Source organism: Mytilus edulis, chromosome 13 (assembly GCF_963676685.1).
Source record: "Mytilus edulis chromosome 13, xbMytEdul2.2, whole genome shotgun sequence".
Lineage (NCBI taxonomy): Eukaryota > Metazoa > Mollusca > Bivalvia > Mytilida > Mytilidae > Mytilus > Mytilus edulis.
In genome coordinates, this window is record NC_092356.1 from 23,445,083 (window position 1) to 23,459,267 (window position 14,185).

At 32.4% G+C, this 14,185-nt stretch overlaps 1 protein-coding gene across 1 annotated transcript in view; it reads left to right on the plus strand.

Moving 5' to 3' along the window:
* The window catches only part of LOC139500187 (fibrinogen gamma-B chain-like), a 54,761-nt gene extending 42,171 nt beyond the window's left edge, over positions 1–12,590 (plus strand). The window contains exon 5 of the mRNA XM_071288925.1: positions 11,952–12,590. Coding sequence (XP_071145026.1) covers positions 11,952–12,205 — 254 coding nt within the window. The 3' untranslated portion in view covers positions 12,206–12,590. The remainder of the gene's footprint in view (positions 1–11,951) is intronic.
* The last annotated feature ends 1,595 nt before the right edge of the window (positions 12,591–14,185 follow it).

Consider the following 14,185-nt stretch of genomic DNA (forward strand, 5'->3'; position numbering starts at 1 on the left):
ATAATAATGATAAAATATTGAATCTAAAAATATTCAGAAACTATACACTTTTCTTAAATTTATACTTGAGTCAGAAAATTAAAACCAGCAGTGTCAAAAATATTTGTTTAAGCTGACAAATATTTTACACTCAGCGGCATTCAATATCATTGACATACTACATAGCACTGATCGCATTATACATGTACATATATTTTGGAAATCTTATCAGTAATCTCTCTATTGAAGATGTTGAAATCTATGTATTATAATTATACGCTTAATTGGCAAATTCATATTCTACAAAGATATTTTCAATCATTTTAGTTTTGATAAATACCATTACAAATAACATATTTGTCTCAGTCTCCTGTGTGAGGATATTCGATTGATATAAAACAATAAACAATTTAAGGTCGTCAGGTAAATGTGGATTACGGATTAAGATGTTAGATGTCAAACTTGAATTAACAAACTGAGGTGAATTTAACCCGAATATGTAGTTTCTCTTCAACAGTGTTTTAATTCCAAGTTCCTTATTTTCATTTAAACTAAATCAATTATATAGAATGATAGAAAGATTCGGAACTAAAGATAGTCACAATTAAAAATATGTATTTTGAAAAAAAGACAAAAACCGCCAGATCATATCCTAATCCAGGGTCCGTATATGCATCTTCTGACATCAGACTCAGACTTCTCTTGAACTGAATCTTAATGTGCGTTTTTTTATGCATTCACGTTTCTACATTGGCTAGAGGTATGGGGGGGGGGAGTTGAGATCTCATAAACATGTTTAACCCGGCCGCATTTTTGCGCCAGTCACAAGTCAGGAGCCTCTGGCCTTTGTTAGTCTTGTATTATTTTAATTTTGGTTTCTTGTGTACAATTTGGAAATTAGTATGGCGTTTATTATCACTGGACTATATATATATATATATATATATATACAACTCGTCTAAACATCAACCCAACAATGTTAGATCTGTAAATTTGCTTTCGCAAATTTTTGGTTCTTCCCTCGCCGGGATTCGAATAGTATATATTTGTTTAGGGGCCAGCTGAAGGACGCCTCCGGGTGCGGGAATTTCTCGCTACATTGAAGACCTGTTGGTGACCTTCTGCTCAATGTTGGTTTTTTTCTTTGGTCGGGTTGTTATCTCTTTGACACATTCCCCATGTCCATTCTCTATATTACAATGGTACGTAAATTCAGATTTTATCCGAAAAGACGGATTTTTCTACATGTTCTACAAAAAATTTGTACAACTATTGAATATTGTAAATGTTTAATGCATAAATGTCCATATCTAGATCGAACTTGCTTTGCTTCGTCGAAAGTACGAATATAGAAAAATCACAGATTTATATTACAACTAAAAGGTCCTAGAACAGTTGCAGAAATCATCAGAATTTGTTTATTGTTAGTTATTTGTACATGTATAACTATAATGCGAACCCGAAGTTGTGAAATAGCAACTAAGCGTGAATTCTTTGGAAAAGCGACGGTTCTATGAAAACCTATTGTCAATTTCAAGTTCTGTTTCGACATCATTATAATATATGTCACTGGACGTTAAAATTTAATCCTTTATTTCGTCTTCGTCTTCGTCAAATAGTGCTGTTGCTTTCTGCCGAAAAAAATCTTTCAAAAAGTTGTAACCTTTGTAACTTTTTCAGATAATTTGACCACATGACAAGAAATTATACAATAAACATTGGTCACGCACGATAGATTCTGATGTAAGACACGTACCGTTACAATACCCAGTTAACACGCATCGGCGCACACAGGTTTGTCGAATAGGCCAGTTGATTGGAGGAAAGTTACCAAAAACCACGCCTACCTTTAACTATTATCCAATCAAACGCCTTTGACATAAACATAAATAATGCATGGGTAATATTAAAGAGATTTTGAAAAAAGTTGAGACTCTAAATTTTAACTTAAAAGTATAGATTAATGCTCGTAATGCATTTTCGCAACTAATATTAAATTTTAAACATACTTTCACCTATCTAGTGAGGAAAAAATACAAATTTAAAACAATTGCAAATTACAACTATTTTAAATTATAATGCACAGCAAGGACGTATATTAGTTATCCGTCCGTCCGCACTGTTTGTGATAAATGGGTGTCAAAATGTATTAAACAAAAACCTAAAAACCAGTTTCAAGAAGAATTCTTTGCTTTTATTGCAGAATCACATAAAACATAATGTTGTCGTATTTTCAAAAAGAATCATCAATTTGAAAACTACTTTTCCTTTTTACCTTTCTAAATTCATATATTACCATGATTACGCAGATATAGATGTGGTAGTTGCCGATTGAGTCTAGAAGGTGTCAGGATTTACACAGAGAAGAGAGAATATGCCGTCTCTGTGACTCAAACAACATTGATGACGAGTACCATTACATTATGAATTGTAAAACATTTAAACTATAGAAAAAGAAGGAAATGTTTAAGGAACTACTGTTAGTCAAACCCTTATATCTTTGAAGCTGTTCAACAGTTAAACTCATCAAATATTGTAATATTAGAAAAACTATGTAAAAGTTATAAATGTGAAAGTCAGTCCTCCAAGTTTATTTAATTGTATCGTTTACACATGCATGTAATAATTTTACCTTATAGTTATGTTTATGTATGTTATTGATAACTAGCAATTGAAGTTTTATGAGAAATAAAGTATTTGTATTCCTTTAAACCATAAATTACAGTACACGATGACAGCCTACGGGTAAAGTACAAGTGAATATATCACAAAGATCATCCGTACGCGTCCCTGTAAATGCAAAACTCTGGATTTTCTATGATAATTACCCGAGAGGTTATAAAAGATCTAGAAAAGACTTCAAAAGGTGTTTGCCAAAAATGAATTGAAATAAAAGATTTTTGTGTAGACGAGTTACAACATTGCATAAGCATGATTAGAAAATTTGAACAAAAAATGTAAGTGCACATCTTTCTAGTGGCGAAAAACACGCATATCGAGTTACGTAGACGAAAAAGAATAAGTACATTCATAATGATTATGATGTAAATTCACGAAATTATAAGGTTATAATTAGAAAACAATCTAAAACACGATTCGTCATTCCCCATGTTTATAGATTAAAACAGAATTATAATTTTAATTCTTAAATTAAATTCTGAAATTCAAAAGGAATGTTTCTGATACTTGACAGTTCAGCGAACACTATTACATGAAATGCACGATGATATTGACCGAAAACAAAGGTGAAAGATTCAAATTGTAAAATCAGCCGATGAACGGTAGAATTTCTATCAATCATTCAACGATAAAAAAAAAAAGACTATTGAGTGTAAAAGTATGATAGAAATACTTTTAATTTATTGAAATGCCTGTTAAATTTTTCCAGTCATTGGTTACTAGTGATTGGCAATCCATATCGATATTTCATAGCACTTTTACAAATTCTGAAAAAAATAAAATAAAAAATATAATATTCCCATGGGAAAATATATCTTCCCATGAGAAGAAATTTGTCCCGCACAGTGTTTAACTCCCAAAAAAGGGAGTCTAACCAGCAAAGAAATGCTTTATCATCTGTAGATTGATTTTTATATATGAAACGATGTGTATTGATTTTACTTGGTTCAATGTTCAGTGGCAAGTATTTTATATATGCGCAGGTCCTGAGACAGAAAATCCAATTATTCATTCACTTATGGTCTTCAAAAATAACGATTGCGGGATGACGGACAGGAAGACTTCAAACGTAACAGTGTGAACTAGCTGTCAGAAACTTAAGTACTCTCAGATCCTTTCTTGCTATTGTCGTTTTGTTCTTCTGGTAAACAAGTGATTCTTTCATTGTTGAAGACTCTCTAGCGACTATAAAGATGAACAGGAATAAAACGCTGACCATTGATAATTTGTATTTTTGTTAAGCTCTGACTTTGTGTTCGATAAGGTCCCGTGGACTTTTACTCCATATTCCTTTATTTTCTATAAATGCGTCTGTCTTGACAGTAAGTTGACACGACTTAATACAAGTTAAACCCTTAAATGTAAGACACCAGATGAAAATACTCACAAAGGAGAGCCAGTTTGGTATTCTGTAAGGTTAGAGTTCAATTCTTCATGAAGAAACGACTATATGTTTTCTGTATTCAGCATAGAATCATATCTTCTAAACTATATTTTTTCGCACAATGTCTGGATATTGGTGGACATGCATCATTGCGAAACCAGACATTTACAAATGAAAATTAATACTTATACTATAGCCATTTAGTAGGAAAGTAAATGCAATGGTAGTTGCCGATTGAGTCTAGAAGGTGTCAGGATTTACACAGAGAAGAGAGAATATGCCGTCTCTGTGACTCAAACAACATTGATGACGAGTACCATTACATTATGAATTGTAAAACATTTAAACTATAGAAAAAGAAGGAAATGTTTAAGGAACTACTGTTAGTCAAACCCTTATATCTTTGAAGCTGTTCAACAGTTAAACTCATCAAATATTGTAATATTAGAAAAACTATGTAAAAGTTATAAATGTGAAATTCAGTCCTCCAAGTTTATTTAATTGTATCGTTTACACATGCATGTAATAATTTTACCTTATAGTTATGTTTATGTATGTTATTGATAACTAGCAATTGAAGTTTTATGAGAAATAAAGTATTTGTATTCCTTTAAACCATAAATTACAGTACGCGATGACAGCCTACGGGTAAAGTACAAGTGAATATATCACAAAGATCATCCGTACGCGTCCCTGTAAATGCAAAACTCTGGATTTTCTATGATAATTACCCGAGAGGTTATAAAAGATCTAGAAAAGACTTCAAAAGGTGTTTGCCAAAAATGAATTGAAATAAAAGATTTTTGTGTAGACGAGTTACAACATTGCATAAGCATGATTAGAAAATTTGAACAAAAAATGTAAGTGCACATCTTTCTAGTGGCGAAAAACACGCATATCGAGTTACGTAGACGAAAAAGAATAAGTACATTCATAATGATTATGATGTAAATTCACGAAATTATAAGGTTATAATTAGAAAACAATCTAAAACACGATTCGTCATTCCCCATGTTTATAGATAAAAACAGAATTAAAATTTTAATTCTTAAATTAAATTCTGAAATTCAAAAGGAATGTTTCTGATACTTGACAGTTCAGCGAACACTATTACATGAAATGCACGATGATATTGACCGAAAACAAAGGTGAAAGATTCAAATTGTAAAATCAGCCGATGAACGGTAGAATTTCTATCAATCATTCAACGATAAAAAAAAAAAGACTATTGAGTGTAAAAGTATGATAGAAATACTTTTAATTTATTGAAATGCCTGTTAAATTTTTCCAGTCATTGGTTACTAGTGATTGGCAATCCATATCGATATTTCATAGCACTTTTACAAATTCTGAAAAAAATAAAATAAAAAATATAATATTCCCATGGGAAAATATATCTTCCCATGAGAAGAAATTTGTCCCGCACAGTGTTTAACTCCCAAAAAAGGGAGTCTAACCAGCAAAGAAATGCTTTATCATCTGTAGATTGATTTTTATATATGAAACGATGTGTATTGATTTTACTTGGTTCAATGTTCAGTGGCAAGTATTTTATATATGCGCAGGTCCTGAGACAGAAAATCCAATTATTCATTCACTTATGGTCTTCAAAAATAACGATTGCGGGATGACGGACAGGAAGACTTCAAACGTAACAGTGTGAACTAGCTGTCAGAAACTTAAGTACTCTCAGATCCTTTCTTGCTATTGTCGTTTTGTTCTTCTGGTAAACAAGTGATTCTTTCATTGTTGAAGACTCTCTAGCGACTATAAAGATGAACAGGAATAAAACGCTGACCATTGATAATTTGTATTTTTGTTAAGCTCTGACTTTGTGTTCGATAAGGTCCCGTGGACTTTTACTCCATATTCCTTTATTTTCTATAAATGCGTCTGTCTTGACAGTAAGTTGACACGACTTAATACAAGTTAAACCCTTAAATGTAAGACACCAGATGAAAATACTCACAAAGGAGAGCCAGTTTGGTATTCTGTAAGGTTAGAGTTCAATTCTTCATGAAGAAACGACTATATGTTTTCTGTATTCAGCATAGAATCATATCTTCTAAACTATATTTTTTCGCACAATGTCTGGATATTGGTGGACATGCATCATTGCGAAACCAGACATTTACAAATGAAAATTAATACTTATACTATAGCCATTTAGTAGGAAAGTAAATGCACAAAAAACAAGTAAATCAGAAACATGCATGGATCACGCAAAATTATGCAAGGGCGACACCGGAGTAATGGGAGTTTGCTTCTTGCAAGACATTCGCCGTGAAAACAATTTGATATGAAGACAAGCCTTTGTTTCAACTTTGTTTTAAAATTTCAAACATGAGGCTGTTACGGCCCAGGTCAATGTTCTTAAGCAACACATATTTTCCTTTCATTTTGCTGTTAGCTTTTTGATATAAATTTTTACATATTATAGACTATTATGATTCTTTTTTTTTCAATTTCAGTTAAACACTATATCTGATTTGCTTTTAAATAAATTTTTACATGTTTAAATGTCTTTTTCTTTTTCTTCATCTTTTTGAAACCCTGGTTTTGTATTATCACTGACCAGTTCAGTAAAGAAACAGCTGACTCATGTTTGCATAAATGTGTTTTAACCAATCTAACATGCTATTATTTCCTTATTTTTTATTCCGTGTCTATAGATAGTCTTCATCGGGGAGGCAAGATTTATTTTGTCTGTTGGTTGCTTGGCTAGCGTAAGCTAATCGATTTACCTCACATTTTGAAGTTGGATGGAGATTGTTTTTAAATAAATGCCGTACCTTTGTACTTTGGTTTCCTGTCGGATTTTTCTCAATTTTAAATTTTAAAATCTTCTTTTTTTTGCAGTAAAAGACCGGTTTCTTTAAAAAAATCTTTCATACAATCGACTGAACGAAGTATAAGCTTCGGGAAGGTCAAGGACTATAACATATTTTTCGTAATTCTGAAAAATTCAATGGTCGAATTGAAGCTTAATACCTACAAAAAAATCTCAATGAGCGAGAAGACTTTCATTTTAGTAATCTCTGGTGTATTTATGATGGCTTGGTTTGAAGCGAGAACAGACGAACTATGCTTACTAGTGCTGCATAAAAAAACATGAGGATATGGTTTGTCCTTTATTACAAATTTGACTCCAATAAGGATAATTTTTGTCTCATAGAAAAATCGGTATTTTTTACCGATAATTTATTTTTCGATTTTTATCGGATATAATAGTTATTTTGAAAAATACAAACCGGATAATTATTTATTAAAGTTTCGTATGCATCATAAATCAAGCTCCGGCAACTTTTGACTTGTTCTAATATAAATAGTAATGATTTTCATCGGAGAAAAAGATAGATATTTTTGTCGTGATTGGAAGAATCGTAAAAGTGTTATTTTTCTAAATTCTGTTTGTTTAATCGGACATCGTAGAGTTTTACTTTGATTTCTTTTTGCCGAACTGGACTTCATATTGTGTATTGATTTGAAACATGAACGCGGACCTCGATGAGAACACCTGGATTGAAAGTTTGCAAACGTTCCGACCAATGAAATTCATTTTAATATGTAACGAGAGCACCTAGATGGAATATTTTATCTATACTACAATCAGTTTTAACTTAGAAATTTTCGCTCAAATATATAGGAAATAAAATTATATGAAAGCAACAATGCAGAATGTTTCTTTTCCATTTTTTGTTTTTTTAACAATGTTTATGTTCATTTCAATTTGGTAAGTAGACTTATATTAAGTGCCCAAAACGTAAAGGTATGTTTTCTTTTAAAACATTAAAAAACGTAAGAGTATGCCGACAAATAGCCTGTCAAGGTCGTTAAACTTAAATCAACTTACCCATCTTTATCGCAGACTAAAATTCATCTCATATATACAGAATACATGTTCATTTATTACAAGTACGTCAGGGTGCACGATAGCACAATAATCTTTTTACAGAATCGTAAGAACAATATTTTTGTTTGATATTTGTTTCTCTTCCACAATTAACGCCCGATTTGGCAAGTGACCGGTATTACAATTTAACACAGTTTTAAAAGTTCAGTGGGCTGCTACTTCATTTAGAATTTTGAGCATGCCTTTCTGTTTATCATATTCAACGTCAACATTATCTTCGTCAATTTTATTATTCAACAATATCTTGTTTTTCATTACAAGCTTTTCCAAATATCAATATACAGCAAGAGAATGACTATATGTTGCTTCCCGGAAATATAAGACACATCACACAATAAATAATTTCTGTGTAGTTTTCCGTGTCTAAATTTGATTTACGAGTACAATATAGTAAACAGAAAAAAAGAGAAACGGTTAATATACAGGAATACATAAAGTCTCGTTACTATATAGTTGCAAAGGATCACACGTTACTTACGATAGATACATCGAGGTCGTTTTGCTTGAGTGATTTACCTGTAAAAAGCCCGGGTCTCATCCATGTTTAAAACGAATTAATGCATGTTTGAAATAGCTTAACAGGGGCGTGGCCTATTAGTTTGACGCAACTAACCACTAACTTGATTTCAATTGATCGACTGCAGAGAAATCTATTTGACTGGCGTTAAAATGAATTGATATGAATTGAAATGAATTAAATATAATTTTTAATTTTTGTCAATCTTTATCAAATAACGATCAATCTCATTTAAATAGCGTTAACACGTTTTTGTCCGATCAAGTTAAATTCGGGTTACTAGTGAAGGGTCTAAATACAGCACAAACAATATTTTCCAATAGAACCAAAAAAGTGAAAAAAGTATATTTAAACAAAACGCATTTGACTAACAGGTCGAACAACTATGTTCTTTAACCCTGTTGACTGCCATTGGCGATTGCCAAATAAAATTGATCACGAGATGTAACAAAATGGATCTTAATATAAATTTAATACTAAACTGAAAACAATAAACGTGTGGCCAAAATGTTATGCCACAAACACAAGGTGTCAATATTTTATTTTGTACACCAGATCTAGATTTCGACAATATATGTCTCTTCAGTGATGTTAGACATAATTTTTAACCGGATTTTTGTGACAAAAATGTCGGTTATTGATTTGGGGATGTACGGCGGGCGACCGGGCGGTCGGGCGGGCGGCAACCATATGTTGTCCGTGCATTAACTCATGAACCTTTCAACCAAAGCTTTTCAAATTTTAATATGTTGTTACAGACAACAAAATGAAGGTCAAGTTCAATAATGACGATTTTCACTTTCACCGTTCAGGAGTTATGGTTCTTGAAAGATTGAAAAATGGCATTTCCAGTCGTTTCCGTGCATTTACGCATGAACTGTTCAACCAAAGCTTCCCAAAATTTATTATGTTGTTACTGATGACAAAATGGAGGTCAAGTTCAATAATGACGATTTTGACTTTTACCGTTCAGGAGTATGTTTCTTGAAAGAGTGAAAAATGGCTTTTCCAGTCGTGTCCGTGCATTTACACATGAACTCTTCAACCATAGCTTCCCAAATTTTAATATGTTGTTACCGATGACAAAATTGAGGTCAAGTTCAATAATGTCGATTTTGACTTTTACCGTTCAGGAGTTATGGTTCTTGAAAGATCGAAAATTGCGTTTCCATTCATGTTGTTACATTAACTCATGAACCATTCAACCTAAGCTTTTCAAATTTTAATACGTTGATACTGATGACAAAATGGAGGTCAAATTTGATATTGACGATTTTCACTTTCACCGTTCATCAGTTATGGTTCTTGTGATATTGGCAGGACACAAATAAATGTTAATAAATCCGGTTTGCTGTCGTTGTGACAGCCTCTTGTTAATATATGTATTAAAAAGAATGCATCATTTACTTAAAACCACATTTCTAACAAACAGCATGATTATAGTTTATCCAAAATTGTTAAAAGAAAGTAATTGGTTAATTGTATTTACAGGTGATGATATGACAGAATACAACGGTTATTTCTTTTCAACATATTGGTTTAAACGAAAATGCATTTCTAATGCGAATTTGATTCGAATAATAAAAAAATAGAAGAAGCGTGTGGAAGGAATTTCACAGCCGACACTCGGCTAACCGAGAGTTTGGTCGGTTAATCTATATTGAGTATGCGGCTATATGGGCGGTTGGTCTGCTAATCGGGTTGGTTATACGTCTGTTAAGAGTAAAATGCACAATTTAATGTTATATCATAGAACATTTTCCACCTGTAAAAAAATTTCATAGTCTGCGCAGTGCTCACTAAAACTGAAAGGCGTCGCGCGAGTATGCAGTTGTTATGCTTCTACGCATAGCAATGTTGTTAATAAAAGGCGAAACAAACAATTTTAGATATCCTTTAAAGGACACAAAATAGTACTTTGGTTCCAAAAAAAAATAATTGGCATTAGTAAATATTTGATAATTATAAAATAACGTGAATAATAGCACGTTTTAGGGGAAAATGTGGGAATAGAGTCTGTTAATGGGTTGGACAATTAAAATTGTGTCAGTTAAGAGTTATTTAGCCACGACAATAGTTTTGCTACCTTTATATTTTCCCATTGAAAAAGTTAAGAATGAGATGTTCTTGAGTAAAAACAAATGACAATACGGTGCAACAGTATCCTTCTAGTAAGAACATTTTTATTTTGATTTTCTTTGCGTTTATTGAAGGGTGTGTCACTTCAATATAGCGTGAAGATGACCACTGGAATATGCATGAATTTATGTGTCTGTTCAAAGTAGCACGTTCTAAAATCCGACTGAAAGTGTCTATGTACATGCTATTTGTCACTGGACGTTAAACCCTAATTCTTCAGCATCATCCAATTGATTCTTTTCTTCTATTATCTCATCATAAGTTTTTTTTTACAAATCATTCTAAAGAAGTAAATGGAAAGGAGCGAATACAGCTATATTTGGTTATCTTAAATTTTAATTCATTTTATTCCGTATAGTTCCTTAATTCCTTTCTACATAAGTACAGAGGAACTGCAGTTGTCCCCATGTAAACGTCTAGCATTTATCACCAATTCGAGAACATTTCAATCCGTTACTGTTTCAACACCCAGGGATGTTTCATGTCTGTATTCTTAAACAATAATATTTTTTTCTCTCTTTTTTTAGCAACGCATCACTCTCTAATGTCCATATATATTATTCTATATTATGCGTCTCCATCCAGATTCTCGTGTATACCATGAGGGTCTAGATTGGGGGTGTTGTTTATTTCTGTATTCTTTAAATTTGTATGTCACTTTTCCCTAGATTTTATTTATTTTACTCATTATTCTTTCTCTATTCTTTATATTTTAGCATCTCAATATATTTTACTAACTGTTGTTTTGTTACATTACGACGTTTATCTCTGATTTATATACTGGTTACCAATGGAGATGACAAATTGGTGTCATTCATGACAATTAAAAAGAATCCACATGATATATGCGACTATTCTTGGATGAAATTTATATTACTTTAAAATTACACTTTTTGAAACAATTTTTATCAATTTTCTATTTCATTGTCTAAATTGTTCATTGTTCATGTGTCGTTTCCGTTTATTTATGTTTCATTGTTCATGTGTTGTTTCCGTATATTTTAGCCACTCGTCTTGAGCCTACCCATTTGATCCGATAACACCCCATATAGCATTACATTATACTTGTATTGTCATTCATAACTCTTAACAGACCAATTAACAGACCGGGTTTTATACACCCGACCCATTAACAGACCAGGTTCGATTCGAATTTAATTCGAAATAAATAGGCGTGTGAACGAGAAATTAAGTAATTTTTCATTTTCCTTGTATTGGAATATCACAGAGACAATCATATTTTACCCGGAACTAGATTATCTTGCCATGCTTACAAACAACATGAATTTGGTTTCTTCGAAATTATAAGACAAGAGTATAATATTTGTTTAAATTTTCAGGTGATGGTATGACAGAATACAACGGTTATTACTTTTCAACATATGATAGAGATCATGACACATACTCCAGTATAAATTGCGCTGCTGACGGAATTATAAAGGGTGCTTGGTGGTTATATAATTGCTGGAGTGGATCCGGAGCTAGTTTGAATGGAAAATATACTTCTGGACCAAGTAACTTTGCAGGAATACGATACAAAGCATGGAAATATCAATCGTTGAAGAAATCTACAATGATGATTCGGAAAGTATAACAGATGGCGATAAACCAAATATGTCTTGCTTACAACATATGCAATTGATTCGCTGAAGAATTATTTTCTCCTTACAAGATCACCTTCCAAACCTTCACAGTGCAAATATGACTTGATTTTCGTGTTGCGTTGCATTAAAGACTCCTTGGCCTAGGTCTGGTTCCCCTTCTTTGTCGGGTTGTTGTTTCTTTGAGAAATTCTCCGCTTCCCTTTACTTTTCAGTGGATATCTGATGAGCAGTATAACAACAGATCTATCACAGGACTAACCTAACTGACGTGATATAGTCCAGAGCCCATGACTTACTACAAAAAAGATGTAACATTAGATAAAAGCATAACATGAAACGTTATTTTAGAAACTAAAAATATAAGACTGCATTAAACACCACTTTACCTAAAATATTTCTAATGAATAGATAACTCATAAGATATTTATAAAAAAATAACCGATATTTTTTAAATAAGTATTTTTCACATTTTAGGTCATGATCACCTTGTCTAATGGGTCAAGTGAGCTTTTCTAATCACTTGATGTCAGTCGTCCGTCGTCGTCCGTTAACGTTTACAAAAACAACAGAGACAAAGTTAACGAAACTTGGTCACACTCATCATTATGGTTCCAATTTTGAAATGTCTCATGACTTTGGCTGCCAACCATCATGACCAACATGGTTAAACATATGCATATTCAAAAGACGGACGAAAGATACCAAAGAGACAGTCAAACTCATAAATCGAAAATAAACTGACAAGGCTAAAAAAGAAAAAAGACAAACAGACAAACAATAGTACACATGACACAACATAGAAAACTAAAGAATAAGGAACACGTACCCCATTAAAAAACTAGGGGTGATCTCAGGTAGGTCACATTCATGAAAGGGAAGGGGATTGTAGTTACGACGTAAGGAACATGTCCGATATCATTTGCTAAACGGTTATTCCATAACGGTCAACCAACTCGTGATGGCGTCCGTAAAATTTAAAACTTTATAACATATATAGGGGTTTTTGGATAATATCTCAGAAAAAAAGCATTCAGAGCAAATATGAAATAGGTAAAATTACATAAGGTTAAAATCTATCTACTTTATAATTTTCAGACAAATTAGATAATCCGTTGTTAGGTTGCTTCTCCTGAATAGCTAATATTAAGGCAATTTTGCATTTTTTAGATATTATCTTAAATATAAAAATAGATATAGATAAACTGTAAACAGCAATTATAAAACGGAGTATTCAAATTAATTATATATAGAATAATAACATGGATTGAGTCAAAGAGACTGCAATCTGAATTAAGAGTAGAACATCCCAAGTTAACCAATGGGTATTCAACACAGCAAACAACCACACCCCCCGCGAACACCTTCAGCTGGCTATTTAAACATAATGTTTACAAGTTCAGCAAAATGGTCATCACACTAAAAACATATGAATAAACCAAGACTGACAAAGGCCTTCGATTCGGGACTTATGACAGGCAGTAGAAATGCGGCCGGAAAGGGGGAAAGGGAGGGGATGAACATATTTTGTTTAGATCTCATCCCTTCACTTTCAGCTCTAGTCAATGTGGATTAAACACAAATACATTAATACGCGTAGTGAAACTCAGTTTAAATGAAGATCGAGTCCATCATTTCAAGATAGTTTTGGTGTCTTAAATATTGAAAAATGATAGAATTTTCTTAAAATTTGTACAATATATACTTACCAGGTCCTTCAACAGCTTGTCGACTGGGATGATAGACGGACAATTTTAAAAATAGAAAATAAAGACGGCCTGATCAATTTTTTTTTTCATTCTAGTGTCACTAGAAAATACGCGCATCTTGCATAAATATTTGAGTTCTGGTACTATGATGATTTTTTTTTAATATAACGTGTAACCATGCAACAGGCGTGCGGATCACGCACTGCCTTACTCGACACTCCTTCTTTGGTATGGTTTCATAATTCTGATCCAAAGACGAAACAG